Source organism: Oryx dammah, unplaced genomic scaffold, assembly GCF_014754425.2.
Source record: "Oryx dammah isolate SB20612 unplaced genomic scaffold, SCBI_Odam_1.1 HiC_scaffold_23, whole genome shotgun sequence".
In the NCBI taxonomy this organism is placed as follows: Eukaryota; Metazoa; Chordata; class Mammalia; order Artiodactyla; family Bovidae; genus Oryx; species Oryx dammah.
The window spans coordinates 90,910,301-90,929,871 of record NW_024070207.1 but is presented as its reverse complement, the minus strand read 5'-3'; the positions used below and the strand labels follow the sequence as shown (position 1 = coordinate 90,929,871).

The 19,571-nt window shown below is 42.1% G+C and overlaps 1 protein-coding gene across 1 annotated transcript in view; it reads right to left on the bottom strand.

The window, feature by feature from the left end:
* Positions 1-18,540, bottom strand: part of MAOB (monoamine oxidase B) — a 116,138-nt gene extending 97,598 nt beyond the window's left edge. The window contains exon 1 of the mRNA XM_040266149.1: positions 18,289-18,540. Within this exon, the coding sequence (XP_040122083.1) occupies positions 18,289-18,334 (46 nt within the window). The 5' untranslated portion in view covers positions 18,335-18,540. The remainder of the gene's footprint in view (positions 1-18,288) is intronic.
* Between the last annotated feature and the right edge of the window lie 1,031 nt (positions 18,541-19,571).

The following is a 19,571-nucleotide window of genomic DNA, read 5'->3' as shown; positions in this document are numbered from 1 at the left end:
GTCATATCCTGCATCAGACATAGACTGGCATTTCGATTCTTACATGATATTATACATGTTTCAATGCCATTCTCCCAAATCATCACACCCTCTCCCTCTCCCTCTGAGTCCAAAAGTCCGCTATACACATCTGTGTCTCTTTTGCTGTCCTGCATACAGGGTCATCATTGCCATCTTCCTAAATTCCATATATATGTGTTAGTATACTGTATTGGTGTTTTTCTTTCTGGCTCACTTCACTCTGTATAATCGGCTCCAGTTTCATCCATCTCATCAGAACTGATTCAAATGTATTCTTTTTAATGGCTGAGTAATACTCCATTGTGTATATGTACCACAGCTTTCTTATCCATTCATCTACTGATGGACATCTAGGTTGTTTCCATGTCCTGGCTATTATAAACAGTGCTGCGATGAACATTGGGGTACATGTGTTTCTTTCAATTCTGGTTTCCTCTGTGTGTATGCCCAACAGTGGGATTGCTGGGTCATAAGGCATTTCTATTTGCAATTTTTTAAGGAATCTCCACACTGTTCTCCATAGTGGCTGTACTAGTTTGCACTCCCACCAACAGTGTAGGAGGGTTCCCTTCTCTCCACACCCTCTCCAGCATTTATTGCTTGCAGATTTTTGGATCGCAGACATTCTGACTGGTGTGAAGTGGTACCTCATTGTGGTTTTGATCTGCATTTCTCTTATAATGAGTGATGTTGAGCATCTTTTCATGTGTTTGTTAGCCATCCGTATGTCTTCTTTGGAGAAATGTCTATTTAGTTCTTTGGCCCATTTTTTTATTGGGTCGTTTATTTTTCTGGAATTGAGCTGCAGGAGTTGCTTGTATATTTTTGAGATTAGTTGTTTGTCAGTTGCTTCATTTGCTATTATTTTCTCCCATTCGGAAGGCTGTCTTTTCACTTTGCTTATGTTTTCCTTTGTTGTGCAGAAGCTTTTAATTTTAATTAGATCCCATTTGTTTATTTTTGCTTTTATTTCCAGAATTCTGGGAGGTGGATCATAGAGGATCCTGCTGTGGTTTATGTCAGAGAGTGTTTTGCCTATGTTCTCCTCTAAGTTTTATAGTTTCTGGTCTTACATTTAGATCTTTAATCCATTTTGAGTTTATCTTTGTGTGCGGTGTTAGAAAGTGATCTAGCTTCATTCTTTTACAAGTGGTTGACCAGTTTTCCCAGCACCACTTGTTAAAGAGATTGTCTTTACTCCATTGTATATTCTTGCCTCCTTTGTCAAAGATAAGGTTTTAAACTTGCTCTCACGCCTAACGGAAAGGAAGCCAGATTTAAAAGATACCTGTTTACTGAAATATACCTTTTAAAAGAATGCAGTAGGACAAGAAAATGCTTTCTCATTTCCATCACTTCTCATACTATTCTGTTCACAAACTAAAACCCAGAAATAAAGCAAGCATAAACCCAAAAGATTTTTCCTTTGCAAATAAAATATTTTTGCCTCCCTTAATCTTACAGTCAGCTCAACCTTTTTGTACTTTTCCCCATTTCTCAGACCTGTCCACTGGAAGTGCAATATTGTGGGCCAGCAGACTGATTTATCTACAGAAAACTCATTTCCCTTTGGACATATTCTTCATGAAATCAGAAAGAAAGGACCAAGGGGAGAAAAGCAGACAACAGACAGTGTGTTTTGGATGTTCTGCCTTTTATCAACTAGGGTAGACCATGTGATTTTCTTTCAAATTTTGACTGTTCCCACATGCAACCCAATTTCTGATGACAGAAAAGACATTTGTGATGTTTTTCTCTCCTCCTGAGGCCAGAAATATCACACTATCTATGAGTAAGACTAAAAAAGCTAGGATAGGACATAATACTTGGAAACTCAACCCCAAGTTATCTTAGCATCTATTCTGACTTGGTCCAAGGGCGATCTCTTGAAAGGTGCCCAGAAGCTTCTTTCATCAAAAAAAAGGACATTTTGGTGCATGCAATAACAATACATGGGCACAAGAAATGTAATTTAACATCTTTCCTTGTGTGTACACCGGGTTAAACTGGAACTGTTTCTTGACTATTCGTTCCTGGCACCTGGCATGTATAAGGCTCTCAATTCAGTTCAGTTCAGTCACTAGTTGTGTCTAACTCTGCCACCCCATGGACTGCAGCACACCAGGCTTCCTTGTCCATCACCACCTCCTGGAGCCTACTCAAACTCATGTCCATCAAGTTGGTGATGCCATCCAACCATCTCATCCTCTGTTGTCCCCTTCTCCTGCCTTCAATCTTTCCCAGCACCAGGGTCTTTTCCAATGAGTTAGTTCTTCATATCAGGAGGCCAAAGTATTGGAGTTTCAGCTTCAGCATCAGTCCTTTCAATGAATATTCAGGACTGATTTTCTTTAGGATTGACTGGTTGGATCTCCTTGCAGTCCACGGGACTCTCAAGTCTTCTCCAACATCACAGATCAAAAGCATCAATTCTTTGGCAATCAGCTTTCTTTATAGTCTAACTCTCACATCCATACACGACTACTGGAAAAAACCACACCTTTGACAAGACGGACCTTTGTTGGCAAAGTAATGTCTCTTCTTTTTAATATGCTATCTAGGTTGTTCATAACTTTTCTTCCAAGGAGTAAACGTCTTTTAATTTCTTGGCTGCACTCACCATTGGCGGTGATTTTGGGTCAAAAAAAAAATAAAGTCTCCCACTCTTTCCATTGTTTCCCCATCTATTTGCCCTGAAGTGATGGGACCAGATGACATGATCTTCGTTTTCTGAATGTTGAGTGTTACGCCAACTTTGTCACTCTCCTCTTTCACTTTCATCAAAAAATAGAGTAGCCATCATAGTAAGCAAGAGAGTCCGAGATGCAGTACTTAGATGCAATCTCAAAAATGACAGAATGATCTCTGTTCGTTTCCAAGGCAAACCATTCAATATCACAGTAATCCAAGTCTATGCCCTGACCAGCAATGCTGAAGAGGCTGAAGTTGAATGGTTGTATAAAGACCTACAAGATCTTCTAGAACTAATACCCAAAAAAAGATGTTCTTTTCATTATAGGGGACTTGAATGCAAAAGTAAGAAGTCAAGAGATACCGGGAGGAACAGGTAAATTTGGCCTTGGAGTACAAAATCAAGCAAGTTAAAGCCTAACAGGGTTTTGCCAAGAGAATGCACTGGTTATAGCAAACACCCTCTTCCAACAACACAAAAGAAGACTCTACACATGGACATCACCAGATGGTCAATACTTAAATCAGACTGATTATATTCTTTGCAGCCAAAGATGGAGAAGCTATATGTAGTCAGTAAAAACAAGACAGGGAGCTGACTGTAGCTCAGATCGTAAACTCCTTATTGCCAAATTCAGACTTAAATTGAAAGTCTGAATTGAAAGGGAAAACCACTAGGCCATTCAGGTATGACCTAACTCAAATCCCTTACTATGATACAGTGGAAATGACAGATAGATTCAAGGGATTAGATCTGACAGAGTGCCTGAAGAACTATGGATGGAGGTTAGTGACATTGTACAGGAGGCAGTGATCAAGACCAATCCCCAAGAAAAAGAAACGCAAAAAGGCAAAATGGTTGTCTGAGGAGGCGTTACAAATAGCTGAGAAAAGAAGAGAAGCTAAGGGCAAAAGAGAAAAGGAAAGATATACCCATTTGAATGCAGAGTTCCAAAAATTAGCAAGAAGAGATAAGAAAGCCTACCTCAGTGATCAATGCAAAGAAATAGAGGAAAACAATAGAATCACAAAGACTAGAGATCTCTTCAAGAAAATTAGAGATACCAAGAGAACGTTTCATGCAAAGATGGGCTCAATAAAGGACAGAAATGGTATGGACCTAACAGAAGCAGAAGATATTAAGAAGAGGTGGCAAGAATACACAGAAGGACTATACAAAAAAGATCTTCATGACTCAGATAACCACGATGGTGTGATCACTCACCTAGAGCCAGACATCCCGGAATGTGAAGTCAAGTGGGCCTTAGGAAGCATCACTAAGAACAAAGCTAGTGGAGGTGATGGAATTCCAGTTGAGCTCTTTCAAATCCTGAAAGATGATGCTGTGAAAGTGTCGTGCTCAATATGCCAGCAAATTTGGGAACCCAGCAGTAACCACAGGCCTGGAAAAGGTCAGTTTTCATTCCAATCCCAAAGAAAGGCAATGCCAAAGAATGCTCAGACTACCACACAATTGCACTCATCTCACACATTAGCAACATAATGCTCAAAATTCTCCAAGCCAGGCTTCAACAGTACGTGAACCGTGAACTTTTAGATGTTCAAGGTGGATTTAGAAAAGTCAGATGAACCAGAGATCAAACTGCCAACATCTGTTGGATCACTGAAAAAGCAAGAGAGTTTCAGAAAAAAATCTACTTCTGCTTTACTGACTAACCCCAAACCTTTGACTCTGTGGCTCACAACAAACTGTGGGAAATTCTTCAAGAGATGGAAATACCAGATCACCTTACCTGTCTCCTGAGAAATCTGTACGCAGGTCAAGAAGCAACAGTTAGAATTGGACATAGAACAGACTGGTTCCAAATCGGGAAAGGGGTACTTCAAGGCTGTGTATTGTCACCCTGCTTATTTAACTTATATGCAGACTACATCATGTGAAATGCTGGGCTGGATGAAGCACAAGCTGGTATCAAGATTGCTGGGAGAAATATCAATAATTTCAGATATGCAGATGACACCACTCATGGCAAAAAGTGAAGAAGAACTAAAGAGCCTCTTGATGAAAGTGAAAGAGGAGAGTGAAAAAGGCTCTCACTTAATGTTTTCCCAATGTAAGACTAGCAGCAGATGGATGGAGACAGATTGGCATGCTGCCAGCCAAGATTTTTTGATAGATTGTAAACAGAAGAAGCTGAATCACAGGATTAAAAAGTAGACCACAATTTCCTTTTACAGACGTTTCCATAAGTCATGGGCTTCATCTTCTTCAATCAGAGAACAGAATCTTCCAATTGTCAATGTCATTATAATACTAATAGTCTAGCTCTACAATGTTTGATCTGCTGGGGCATGGGAAGGATGGACTTTCTCTTTCTCTCTCCTCTGTTTTGCCATGGAATGGGACAGTGTGTTGTCCCTACTGGACTTTACATAATGCTGCATTATATATAGCCCTTGCCTTTTTCTATGCTTTTCCAATCATCTTCAAGATTCCTGCGTTTCTCAGTCCAGCAGAGGGACCCTCCAGACATCCCTAAACTTAGACTAAATGACTAGTTGTCTCCTCTGCCCAACTGTAAAATAGCAGATTATTACTTTTTTAAAGCATTTATTTTTCTGGCCTTTAAACCATTTGTTGAATCACACAGAGAATCCCATCTCTGGACATGCTGATTCAAAATGTTACAGCTCATGTAAATGCTATTAATGGTCATTTCCAAGAAGTACAATCAAAAGGTTTTCTGTCAAAACACTATAGCACTCTCCCTTGCAATCATGATCTTCTATCTTTCTAGTTCACTTGTTCAAATCCATCTAATATGAACCCAAGATCCTCAATCTATTAACCTTTCTACTCAAATCCTATCAACAGTTCCCTCACAGTGTCACTTTCTCTCTTGTTCATCTGGGATTCCATCATCCATTTCTGTAATCACTTTCAGTATCTCTGATTCCTTGTGAGAAATCCTACAGGGAGCCCCACAAAATGGTTGTAGATTAGGGGAAGAATAGAGGTAGATACCAATGTAGATTTAAATGTCAAGCACATAACACTCTATTTGATGGAAGAATATTTGAATTGGCTAACTATCTTTCCAATAAATCCTATCACCAAGTCTTCCTTCGGGTCCTCTGAGGCCACGAGATGAAACTGCCACATTTCTCTCTTCTGTATCACTTGAACCAGATGAATTTTTCTTTCTCAGCACCCACCACCGCTCAGAGAATTCACCTGTATGTAGCTGAATGTGCCTCCCTCTGCTTGGTGTGCCCTTCAAAGAAGGAAACATGGATTACCCATCTGTATATTCCCATGTCTAGCCCCATGCTTGGTAAATAGGGCCCTCGATAAGAGTTTATTGGATGAATGGATGAATCAACGAATTAACAAACGACTTCTTTTTTCTCCCCTGCAGAAACAACAAAATAAAACACGTTTGATGAAATGAGGGTAACTCATCTGAGTGTATGCATTTTTGTGTGTTTATCATCACTACTTAACAAGGGCTGTTTAATTTTAATAAGCATAGCATAAAAGGGCTATTCTGAAACAGCCAACTGTATCTTAAAGGACTCCTAAACAAACCAAAATCTATCACAGGATTTGAATGCAAACTGGAGAGGAAATTAAAATGTAAAACATGAAACAGCTGTTTGATTAGCTTTTACAATAGACCTTGGACCCAGGCAATATTCATTTCTTATCTAGATGGGCAAAAATAATCATAGAAAATGGTTTGCTACAGGACTATTCTTTTTTCTTTTCTGTGCTGAAACACACAGAATGATTTAATTAATGATATCAAACTTCTAGAAGCACAGGATAATGGTATTCAAAAAATTTTTAAGCACTGTATACTATATAAATACCTAGTAAACAGTGGTAGGCATAAAGCATTCATTGCAAAAGTGGTTTGCCTGCATGTTATAGAAAGCAAGAAGAGCAAGAATTACATGCCATCACTGAAATTTTATGAAACTAAAGAACATTTACAAAACCTAGTACCTACAACTTCATTAAATTACAACTCTGAACTGGTGAAGATTCCTGGTTTTCTTTGTGTTGTGTCAAAGACGGAAAAATACTGGCTTCCTAGAGAAATAACTAAGAAGCCCATTATTAAAATTTTACCTTAAATTGACAAAACTTTCTTGGAGTAACAATTTTGTGATCATTACCAAATGCCTTAAAATGATTCCTAACACTTATGTCTAGAAATTTCCTAAAGAAGTAATCAGAATTATGCACTAAGGTTTAGGTACAAGGATATTCACAAAAACTTTGTTTAAAATAGAAATTTGGAAACAACACAAATGTTCAACAATCGAAGATTGGTAAATAAATACAATCTAATATAAAGTTATTAATATTGTATAGAAGAGAATTTAAGACATGGTTAAACATTCATAATATGTTGTTATTTGTGTTAAAAGGACTACCAGTGAGTATGGTAAATCCAGTAGATGATTTGCAAACAGAAAATACAGGTGACAATTGTAACAGTGGCTTTTTTGGTAGGAATCAATTATAGACTATTTTTGTTTTATTTCTGCTCCTTTCTGTAATTTATACATTTTCACAATAAGTATGTATTATTCCTCAACTCACATTAGTAAAAGACATTCCTACCTCTCCAAAAAAAACTCCTTAAGTTGTAAATAACCAGGAAGGAATGTGATTTCATCTTTCATTTACATCAGTGGCCTGTCTTTCTAAAAATTTTCGAGGGAACTTTGGTTATTAATTTGATTATTAACTCTTTACCCAAAGTTATTTGAAAGGGGGCTGTGTTGGATAACAAAAATTTTCCAAAGTTGCTTTAATGTAAAAAACTGGAAAATAACCCAAAAAGTGAGATAAAATTAAACATGATTATAAAGACACAATTTTTAAGACAGAAACATGACTGGGATCACAGGAATTAAAAAAAAATACAAAAGATGAGGTCAGGATCCCAAATTCACTATAAATGAATCATTGGAAATGTCTGCAAGATAAATTAGAAAGGGGGGGTTTATTTAGGTTGGAAGGAGAGCAAATAAAACTAAAGACCTAGAAAGACACTTTCAGCATTGTGCAATTCTGACAAATTTTTTTTTTTAAGTTTATAACAAGTTTTTAAGACTGCTTGAGGTACAAGGTGCAAATGGATGCTTCTCAAAATGAATGAACATACAAGTCATATATATTAAAAGCAGTATGTACATGTCAATCCCAAACTCCCTAACTATCCCTTTCTCCCAGCCTTCTCCCCCATGTGTGTTTAGTCGCTCAGTCGTGTTCAACTCTTTGTGGCCCCATGGACTGTAGCCCACCAGGCTCCTCTGTCTATGGAATATCACTGGAGTGAGTTGCCATTATCTATTCCAGGGAATCTTCCTGACCTAGGGGTCAAACCTTTTTCTTTTGTGTCTCCTGCATTGACAGGCGGATTCTTCACCACTAGCACCACTAGTTTCCTTCTCTAAGTTTGGGAGTCTGCTTCTGTTTTATAAGTATGTTCATTTGCATCATTTTTTTAGATTAAATGTTGATGCTGATGATAAGTCCAGAGTGAAAGTGACCCAGGTAAGAGATGACTAACATAAGATCAAGAATGTAAACTTCTGACTTAAAATGGAAATTAACCAGAATATGACATTTAAGATGCCATTAAACAGAGACTCTGGTAACATAACTAACATTTGAAAGGTCAAACTTTGACCTCGCTTTCTGATTTTGCCCTCTCTCTCACAAAACAACAGGTTTCAATGAAAACTCTTACATTACAAAATAGGATGAACTATTCACTTTGTGTTTGAGATTGCTCAAGATGTGTGTTTGTCATTTAGTAAGCTGGGTCACAACCCTTAGGGAGAAAATCTCTTTGATCTTATTTTTTCAAAAAATGAAAATTTTAAATACAATCAAGTCCTTCCATTTCAACCATGAAACTTCAGGGGGAAAATACCAATTAATTGTGATACCTCTTTTCTAGGTGTTTTCTCAGTAAAACAGAAGAACTTCTTCCCATTCTTGCCTCCCTCACTTTCTCTTGCAATCTGCTTTGAGCTTCAGGATAACTCAATTCATTATAATCAGCTAATCACTTCTCAACCTATTCCTGAATTACTACCCATCTCTTGGTTTCTTTGGCTCTAGGGCTGCCCTCTTTCACAACTGCCCATCTTATCTTTTTAGCAAAAACTGTCAATGCTTCCTTAGTTCCAACCACTGAAAAACGTAACAAACTCACTTTGCTTTTCAACATTTCATTGTTTGATCCTGCCCTCCTCCTTCCAAATTTATTACCCATATCTCCATAGCTTACTATCTTAGACTTATTATACTTTTTACCTTCTTATAAATAGAAATATCACCTGTAAACTGGAGCCTATGGCCTTATGATTTATATTATTCCTCCCATCTTTAAAGCCTCTTTCCCTACCAACCCCAAACCTTGACTGTTCTTCAGGAACTGTTCCAATTTCACACCTCTAAGAAGAACTTCTCCAATTCCTGGGGTCTTCTGTGATTTACTGGGGTCCCACAGTACAGAACTCAATTATTTATTACTTCTAGTCATTTCTTCCATGCCTGTATGTGCTGGGCTTGTGTCTGCAATTGCATTTTAAGTTTTCTGAGAGTAAGAGCTTGTTCTTACAGAAGACTTTCTGTACTTCCCTTAAGTAAACAGACAGATGACGACTTGAGATCATGGCTTACAGATCTTCATTTTCTGTAGTACTTTGTTTACTGAGTTAACCAAAGAGACTGAACATGTATCCGTTTTGTAAACTTGAAAGTAAAAACAGTGCATTCAAAATGTTAGTCATTTTTATCTTCCACATAGCATCATTTGGTCAGGTTCTTGTTCCAACTGTCCTTGCTCCTAAAGCTGAGGGTTCATCCTCCAGAACAGGGACTTTATTCACTGGAAAACCAGGTGCTGTCACTAGTAGATAAAACTGAAGATGCTTCCATCTTCAGTCATCAATGACTCTATTAGAGCAAAATTTTTTTCTGCACCACGTGGCATGCAGGATTTTTGTTCCCCTACCAGGGATTGGAGCCATGCCCCTCTGAAGCAAAAGCACAGAGTCCTAACCACTGGACCACCAGGGAATTCCTTAGAACGTGTTTTTAGCTCAGAAGAAATTTATGGGATTTGGATGGTCAAAGTCAGGAAAAACATTTATACCATTATCAAGGGAATTACTGATTTCTAGTCAGTGAAAGTCACTGTCTTGTCCAACTCTTTGTGACCCCATGGAATAGTCCATGGAATTCTCCAGGCCAGAATACTGGAGTGGGTAGCCATTCCCTTCTCCAGGTGGTGGCTAAGTGGCTTCAGTCGTGTCCGACTCTGTGCAACCCCATAGATAGCAGCCCACCAGGCTCCTCCGTCCCTGGGATTCTTCAGGCAAGAATACTGGAGTGGGTTGCCATTTCCTTCTCCCATGCATGAAAGTGAAAATTGAAAGTGAAGTCGCTCAGTTGTGTCCGACTCTTCGAGACCCCATGGACTGTAGCCTACCAACCTTCTCCGTCCATGGGATTTTCCAGGCAAGAGTACTGGAGTGGGTTGCCATTGACTTCTCCACTCCCTTCTCCAGGGGATCTTCTCAACCCAGGGATTGAACCCAGGTCTCCCACATTGCAGGCAGATTCTTTACCAGCTGAGCCACCAGGGAAGCCCCAAAATACTGGAGTGGGTAGCGTATCCCTTCTCCAGGGGATCTTCCTGACCCAGGAATTAAACCAAGGTCTCCTGCATTGCAGGCAGATTCTTTACCAGCTGAGCTACTGGAGACGTCCTTAAAAAGCTAAGCCCAAGAAGCTTGGGGCCCTTGCAAAATGATAATGCTGTATTTTCACATGAGGAAATTTCCAAAGTGTTCTATTATGGGGACAAAAACCCTCATCCTGAACATGGCCTCTCCATTTGGCTCAGTTCTGGGGACTTAGAAGTGTATTCAATCTTGTACATTTCCAAGATCCCCTCAGTTAAGCCCTGCCTGCTGACTTATAAAAATAGCAGAGTTAACACTGATTGAGCATCCCAGGAACATCACTCCACTTAATAAGTGAGTATCTGGAGGCTGAGGAAGTAGGTAACTAACCGAAGCTATACAGTTAGGGACACAGTTCAGTTCAGTTCAGTCGCTCAGTCGTGTCCGACTCTTTGCGACCCCATGAATCGCAGCACGCCAGGCCTCCCTGTCCATCACCATCTCCCGGAGTTCACTCAGACTCACGTCCATCTAAACCCAACTGTTAGGCTCCTAGGGTTTTTGCATTTAACTTCTGTGTCCATCACCATCTCCCAGAGTTCACTCAGACTCACGTCCATCTAAACCCAACTGTTAGGCTCCTAGGGTTTTTGCATTTAACTTCTGTGTTATCCTGCTTCCTCCAGGAAGTAAAAAGTTAGTCCCATCCTTCTAATAGATCTCTGGTTGTAAGGCTTACCTTCTCTGAGCCCAAAGCCTGAGAAGACCCACAATCTTGATCAAGGGATTCTATCAATTTAATTCAATTTCTGGAGGCTAAGGTGAGCTGGGTTCTTTGCTAAACACCAGAGATAGGGAGATACATTGTATAAAGTCTTTGATTTTGAGCAGCCTATGATCAGGTGAAAGTTCACAGATGCTTAAACAAGTAACTTAAACATAGTAAGTGAGATCCAGTAATAGACACACATATGGAACACTGCTAAGACTATATGTATGAAGTGAAAGTGAAAGTGAAATTGCTCAGTTGTGTCCGACTCTTTGCAACCCCATAGACTGTAGCCTACCAGGCTCCTCTGTCCATGGGATTTTCCAGGCAATACTACTGGAGTGGATTGCCATTTACTTCTCCAGGGGATCTTCCCAATCCAGGGCTCAAACCCAGGTCTCCTGCATTATAGACAGACGCTTTACCGTCTGAGCCACCAGGGAAGTCAAGACTATATATATAATGGCCATCAAATCCAAAGATGAAAGAATAAATCAGCTGCTTTAATGATTTATACATTTTTGTCAATAAATATACACATGGGCTCTGACTCAAATTTACCCTGTGAACTTGATGAGATAATTTAGTTTCTAACTTATTTCTCTAATGTTTTGGGCTTCAGTGGCATTTTCATGTTCTAGTGACACAATAAAGTCAATAAAATGTTCCAGTATCAGTCATTTCTCCAGATATCAGTCATGACAACAAATGGTGCTATCACCGAATTCTAATGTTTGTACATTTCTTTATTCTTGTCAAGATTCAAAGTCTATATGCACATGCCCTTAACTAATGTACACTGAATTAAAATTTCTGCATTTTAAATAACATTTAGAATTAGGTACTATTGAATTATTACAGGCGGCAAGGTCATAGTATAATGTCACCCAGGACACCTGGGATAAATGAAATGTGTACAGTAGCATGTCACTCAGATTTGGAACTCACACTAATTTTAATTTCATCTTTGGAGTTGATGGCCATTATACATATAGTCTTAGCACCTGGGACAAACTAACTTTGAGAATGAGTTCCTCCTCCTGGAGGAGGTGGCTAGTGGCTTAGTGGCTATGCATGTATATGTGCCAACACACACACACACACACTCATGGAATACTGCTTTATAACAGGGCTGTGTTTCACAGCCCTACTTTCTTGGCTTGTATATGATTTACCAACACAGATGATGTAAGAAACATAGCAGCTAAACTGAAAGAAAAATCTGAAATTCTAATTATTTTTGTATATAGTTAAGAGATAAATATGTCAGAGATTCTAAACACAGAACAGATTTCTACACTAACAGTTTGAATTCATTTGGTGCCTGGCAGATGCTAATATTAAGACCACCTCACTGTTACTCAATTTAACATATAGACAGCACTCAAAATGCTGACTCTTCTATTATGATTAAATAATTAATATTATTCAAGAGACAAATAATAATCCCATTTATTATTTCTTATAATTAAGACAGGTGTCAGGTGGCTGAAATGAAGACCAGATCAGAAAGGGAATAGCAGCCAGGCTGGGGTAGTGATGAAATACAGATCGAGGGCTTTGAAAATTTCTTCTGATAAGGAACACAATGGGTTTGGTGGCTCTGAAGCCCAGGATAAGCCTGAGTTCTCAGACTCCTCATTGGAGGGACTGAAGGGATGGGGGTGGGGCAGGATGAGGTCAGAATGATGCCTGTATGGATTCTGTAGTCACAGCATCCATATAAATGCTTATAAATGCCTCACAACAAGAAAAATGACTGGTCAGTAAAGAGGAAGACGTGATTACAGAGATGCCTGCTTCTGCTCCCACAGATTAAAAACCCTAGAAGCTAAAAAAAGGATGTCTTTTCCAAAAAGACAAGCTGTCTTTTTAGTACAAGCTGTCGCCATAATGGCCTCTTGTGTACAGTCCTTTATGTACATTCTTTCTATTCCTAGCAACAAGCTCTCGGCCAATAACGGCACTGGGAATCTCATTTTAAAAGGCAGCTGAAGAACAGAGAGGTGAGGGAAATTTTAAGGTGACACAATAGCTAAGTATAAGAAACAGAATTCATAACGAGTCTGTTTGACGTCTGACCTATGCTCTTTATACATTGCATACTGCCTCTTTATAGCCTGTCTTTGGGATATACACATTTCCAAGCACTTCCATCCAATTACCATTTCTTAGAACATTCAGGTGGGTTATAGGCGTCCAGGGAAGTTCTCCATCTTTCTTCATTAAAAGTGAGGCGGGGGCTTTGCCATTAACACCCAGGCCTAATCTGCCTATCACATCCCTCAACTCATGATCCCCTGGGGGCCCTCTCTGATGCACCCTGCCTAGGCCAGTCCCTCCAGCCTGCAGCAGGCTTGCCCCTCTGGCCCTTCTGGCCGGACAGATCACCTTCCAGGTGTTGATTACCACTTGGAAGGCTGACTTTGACTCTTCAAAGCTGTCAGCCCAGTGCCTGCCACTCTCAGATGGCCAGATCACTTCTCTCAAGCCTGGGAAAAAAATATCCTTTCTGTTTCAAGTTTCCCTTTTTTAGCTTTTATTTTGAGGCTTGAGCAAGAGCCATTCCAGAATTGCAAAAGATAGTTTCCATGGTTCTACCAAACCAAACACTAAAATCGAGACTCGGAACAGAAGCCGTATGCTGTTGTCCAGCTCCATGTGGGAAATGCCATTACTCTGCCAAGTCCCCAGAGATGACCTGCTCCTTGGGTGAAAGAGATGTCAGCAGGTGTGCGTTTATATGCCACACACATTTCCCAAAACAAAAAGCTGTTCTACAGTCGCCTTGGAATTTTTCAAACACTAAAAAAAAAAGGTTATATATTAACCACCCGTACCCCCAGTCCATCTCTACTTATGCCAAAGGGAGTGATTGAAATTTGCTGACAGCTTCGAAAACTATCAGAGAACTACCAGAATGGCCCAAGTTTAATAATTAACAAAGTTAACTGCGTCAGTCACCAACTAATCCTAAAATTCTGATTTTACCATTTTCCCCTTACTCAATAAGATTTGGCAGGACATGCAAAAGGGACAGGAGTAAGTGGATGTGAATTTCAGATGCAATCAACTGCTGTTTTGTGGGGATAATGTTAAAATTTGTTCGTTTAACACATTTATTGAGTGCTAACTAGGCCAGGCAGAGCTCTGGAGCTGGAGTTTGGGGGTTCTCCAGGAGACATAGAAACACTTCCCAGGGCTCCAGGGGCTTACAGTGTAGTGGAAGAGAAAATGATTGAACAAGAAATGACACTAAAATGTGAACAATTAAAAACTCAAGGAAAAGAACAAGACGGCAGAGGAGAGTTAAACAAAGGCATCTCAACCCATTTGGAGGGATTTGGGAAGGCTGCCCCCAGTAAATGACATATGAGCTAAGATTTGAGATTAACCAAGTGTTTTTCTGGAGAAGGCAATGGCACCCCACTCCAGTACTCTTGCCTGTAAAATCCCAGGGATGGGGGAGCCTGGTGGGCTGCCGTCTATGGGGTCGCACAGAGTCGGACACGACTGAAGCGACTTAGCAGCAGCAAGTGTTTTTCAGTTTCTCAGTTTCCTCATCTCTCTCATCAAACTATAAAGACTGAAATATCTTCCTCCCAGTGGAGGAGGTGAGCACCCCCTCAACCAGTTCTGTCCTAGGCATCCTCTCTTCTCTCTCCACTCTTGGTTTGGGTCATTTCACAGACTTCAGGGACTTCAACTAAAACGTCTCTGTCACAAATCTGTCAGCCCAACCTGCTCTTTGCACTCGCAGCTGCTAGACACCTCTCCCTGGGTGTTCTATCAGCACCTTCAATTCTAGAGGTTCCATCTTTCCCCAAACCTGCTCTTCTGCACATTCCTCTTTTTGTACATCAATTCCTGTCACTTGACATATCACTTTGTGAATGAAAATTCATTAGTGGCTATTCATTGACCGCATGTGTGCTAAGTCACTCAGTCATGTCTGACTCTTTGTGACCCTATCCTCTGCCCATGGGATTCTCCAGGCAAGAATGCTGGAGTGGGTTGCCATGCTCTCCTCCAGGAGATCTTCCTGACCCAGGGATCGAATCCGCATCTCTTATGTCTCCTGCATTGGCAGGTGGGTTCTTTACCACTAGCGCCACCTGGGAAGCCCCCCAAATTAGCCACTCAGTTGTGTCTAACTCTTTGTGTCCAAATGCACTGTAGCCCACCAGACTCCTCTGTCCATGGGATTTCCTAGGTAAGAATACTAGAGTGGGAAGCCATTCCCTTCTCCAGGGAATCTTCCTGACCCAGGGATTGAACCTGGGTCTCCTGCATTGTAGCTGGATTCTGTACCATCTGAGGCACCAGGGAGCTAAATCTTTGGGTGATGACATACAAGGCTACCTACAACTCATCCCAACCCACCTTTGTAGCTTGGTCTCCCACAAGTTCCCCTCAATTCTCCACACTGAAGTTCTTTCTTTTTTTTTTTTTTAAGAATTTTTCCTGTGGACCATTTTTAAAGTCTTAATTGAATTTGTTACAACATTGCTTCTGTTTTATGTTTTGGGTTTTTTTGCCTTGAGGCATGTGGGATCTTAGCTCCCCGATCAGGGATTGAACCTGCAACCCCTGCATTGGAAGGCCAAGTCTTAAACCACTGAAACACCAAGGAAGTCCCTGTGCTAAAGTTCTTATCTTTCCTAAGCATGAGAATATCTCACATATTTGTGATTTAAGCTATTCTTTAGCTTCAGATACTTTCTTCATCCAGTCTCCTGGTGAATTCATATCCATTCCTTAAGATGTACTTCACCATCCTTGTGAAGTCTGCTTGGATATTCTCAGGCAGAGTTCAACATTCACCTAGAGTTCAACATTCACCTTTCCTATAACCTTCAGTAGGAGGTCCTATGAAAAGGCATATATCGTAGGTCATTAGTATCACTCGTTCACGACTCTGCCTCCCACATCAGCTTGTGAGTACCCTAGGGGCAATGGCTCTGACTAATTCATCTTTCCTTCCCTTTGGGATAGAATGCGGGACAGGAAGCAAATGTTCCTTGAATGAATGGATAATGAACTAATGAATGGACCTCTCTTGTGGCACCTACCACTTTCTACCTTGTATTGTCTTTGTCTGGATACTGCATCTCTTTTCCTAGACTGACAAATCTTCCGGGACAAGAAAAATGTGATCTAGTTTTGCATCCTCAACCACAGCCTGCCCTAATGTGTACTGTTTGAATAAATGAGCAAAACTCTTGTAATCCCTTGTGTCATACATATATCAGACATTGCAAAGCCATTTTCACACACATTGCTTCACCTACCTTTTAGAATGATCTTGTAATCTAGCTCTGACTAGTTGGTGTTATCCTCACATAGCAGATAAAGCAATTGAGTAAGGCCTTGGAACCCTGCTTTCTCAGTTTTTAGAATAATGCTTATTCCATGTGACATTCTTGAGAAAAGGCAGATCTACTCACTAGTCCCTTGTTTGGAGAGTTTGGGAGTCAAAAGTAGAGATTCACCACTGCTGTAAAAAATAGCTAAACCCTTATCTATCTTTCCAGTACGACTCTTACATGAATAATTTGAGTGAGCGTGAAGGTTTGGAGAATGAATCAGAAAAAAACAAAATACAGGGGGAAACGAAAAATTGGAACACGTTAGACATAGTTTGGGTAAGAAAAGGACTTTGAAGGTCTGGAAAGAGGTTTCCTCTTCCATAAGATGGGAGTGCTGTGCAAGGCAGCATGGATACACACTGAGTTCCTCTAGGAGAGATGATGTCTAAAATACTGAATGAAAACGGAATCTGTATAGCCAAAGCCCACCACAGCATGCTGTTGTACTTAAAGCATCTGCAGCCCTGTGCACAGAGCCTGGCATGGGTGAGCTCAGGGAGGGAGTGGGGGACCCGGCAAACAGAAGGGATAGCCTGAGGTCTGACTCAAAGGTGAGGAAAGCTGGAATGGAGGCATGGCATCCGATGCACCTTGCTTTCTTCACCTGCCACAAGAGAATCTGAGGGCCTCTGTCCTGCCCACCACCCAGGGAGCAAGTTGGAGGCCGGCTCCTGACGTCTGGTTAGGGCACGTCTTAGTCAACACAGTGGTGGATTTTGGAGGTGTCCTCATTATTGCTCAAGTACCAGGAGGTCCTGGGGGTCGGACCAAAGCATTCTCAGGGGTCTGTGAGACAGGCTGTTCTGGAAGCATCACTTAATATTCCACTGACCCCTCCCCATAGGATCTGCCTGACTCTCTTCAGAGGGTGGGTTCCCCAGCTGACCCCATCCATCTTCTGGCGTCTGTTTCTCGAGGCCCAGTCCCACTTCTCTTCCCCGTGTCTATGAGGGTACTTTCTGTCCCCCATCCCTTCTAAGCCTTTTGGCCACCCTCCACTGAGTGTAGGGGGAGGAGAAGAAGGGGCAGAAGGAGAGGAGACATTCGACAAGAAGGCCCGGCAGCCACAGGTAGACCCATGGCAATCGTGTAATCAGAAAGAACCGGGGTCAAGAGGGTCGATACCCCAGGGTCCAATCCCTTCTTTTTGAACCGGAAGCAGTTCAAGGTCGTTTTCCTGGTTCCAGAATAACAACACGTCGTGGTCCATGCCTGCTCCGGGTGAGGGTGTAGAGTGTCCAAGTCAGGCTGGAGCAAAAGGACTGACCTTTGCTTGGGGCAAGCGACTGACCTTTATGCCACCCCCTAGTGTCCCAGGGACGGGGGACCTGATGGGCTGCCGTCTATAGGGTCGCACAGAGCCGAACACGACTGAAGTGACTTAGCAGCAGCAGTAAGAGTCTCTCCCCTGCCCCGTTTACTCACCACCACCACCCTCTCTCCCCGCCCCCCCGGCGCTTTGAAAATTCCAGCAGTCTCAGGCTTGGCAGCTGTCCGGGGCAGAAGTTCAAAGTCTAGCCCCAGACCTTCAAAAGACATCCTCCGGCTTCTGTCCGGGGAGGGGAGGGGGCCACCAAATCCTTCTCCCCCTGAGGGAGGATTCTGTGTGCGACGCTTGGGACCCTCTAGATCCCCTCCTGCGCACGGAGAGTCTAGGGGCTCCGGGGGACACCCCGCCGCACGGCCGCCCCGCGTGCCTCCCGGAGCGGCCACTTGTCGGAGCCCGGGGAGGGGGAAAGAGGGCGCGCAGCCGCCACTGACCTGAGATGCCGCCCCCCACCACGACCACGTCGCATTTGCTGCTCATGTTGCTCGCCCCTCTCCGGGCCACCCGGGTGCCAGCCGCTTCGGTTTCTGGATCTCGGCCCCCGCCGGCAGCGCTGCCCCCGCGCACTAGCGCCTCCGCCGAGCGCCTATATTGGCGGCCCAGGGCTTCAGGTCGCGGAGCCCCGCCCGCCCGCCCGCCTACGCGCCTGCGGGGCTGGAGCGCACCGCCCCCGTTCCCGCCCGGAGGTCTGCGGCTCAAATCTGGGGAGGGTGGACGCCAGGGAAGAAAGGTTACCCAGGGCCCCCAAGAGTCCATCCCCGGGGCCACCACTCCCTGTTGGCCTTATGCGCTGCGCGGTATTTTCCCATCAGCTTCCCTGGTGCGCTGTTCAGCTCGGGGGCTGGGAGGATGGCAGATCGGGATTTCCCTCTCCAGCACCTCAAATGACTCCCTGAAATGGAGCAGTAGAGAAGGGCAAACATAATGTGAAGGCTTTTCTGGTACCAGGCACCGTCCTCAGCATTTTACATGCATAATTCCAGTTAAACCTTACAACAACCCATTTTATGGATGAGGAAAGTGAGATAAAGTCGTTAAGGAGGGGCAAAGACAAGAGAAAGAGTCAGAAATAACAATTTCCTGAGGGCCAGGAAGATTCCAAGCCCTACCTTGATCTGCTACCCAGGATTGTCATTATCTTGGCATTGTACTTGAATGGGAAATAGATGGGGAGAGAACGAAAACAGTAACAGACTTTATTTTTTGGGCTCGAAAGTCACTGCAGATGGTGACTGAAGCCATGAGATTAAAAGATGCTTGCTCCTTGGAAGAAAAGCTATGATCAACCTACACAGCATATTAAAAAGCAGAGACATTACTTTGCCAACAACAGTCCATCTAGTCAAAGCCATGGTTTTTCCAGTAGTCATGTATGGATGTGAGAGTTGGACCATATCATATAGCTGAGTGCCGAAGAATTGATGCTTTTTTTTTTCATATAGCAGAGTTTTATTAAAGTATAAAAAGAGACAGAGAAAGCTTCTGACATAGACATCAGAAGGGGGACAGAGAGTGCCCCCTTCACCAGTGTGAGCAAGGGAGTTATATACTTTTTAATTAATTATTACAATAAATCAAAAGAATGTCTCAAAGTTGTAAAGATCTTACTAGATCCACTCTCATAATTTACATTTTAAGATAACAGGATTAGCCAGAAGGTTCTCAGGAGGAGAAACTGTCCTCAAGCAGGATCCGTTGTTGTTATATAATCCTTAGT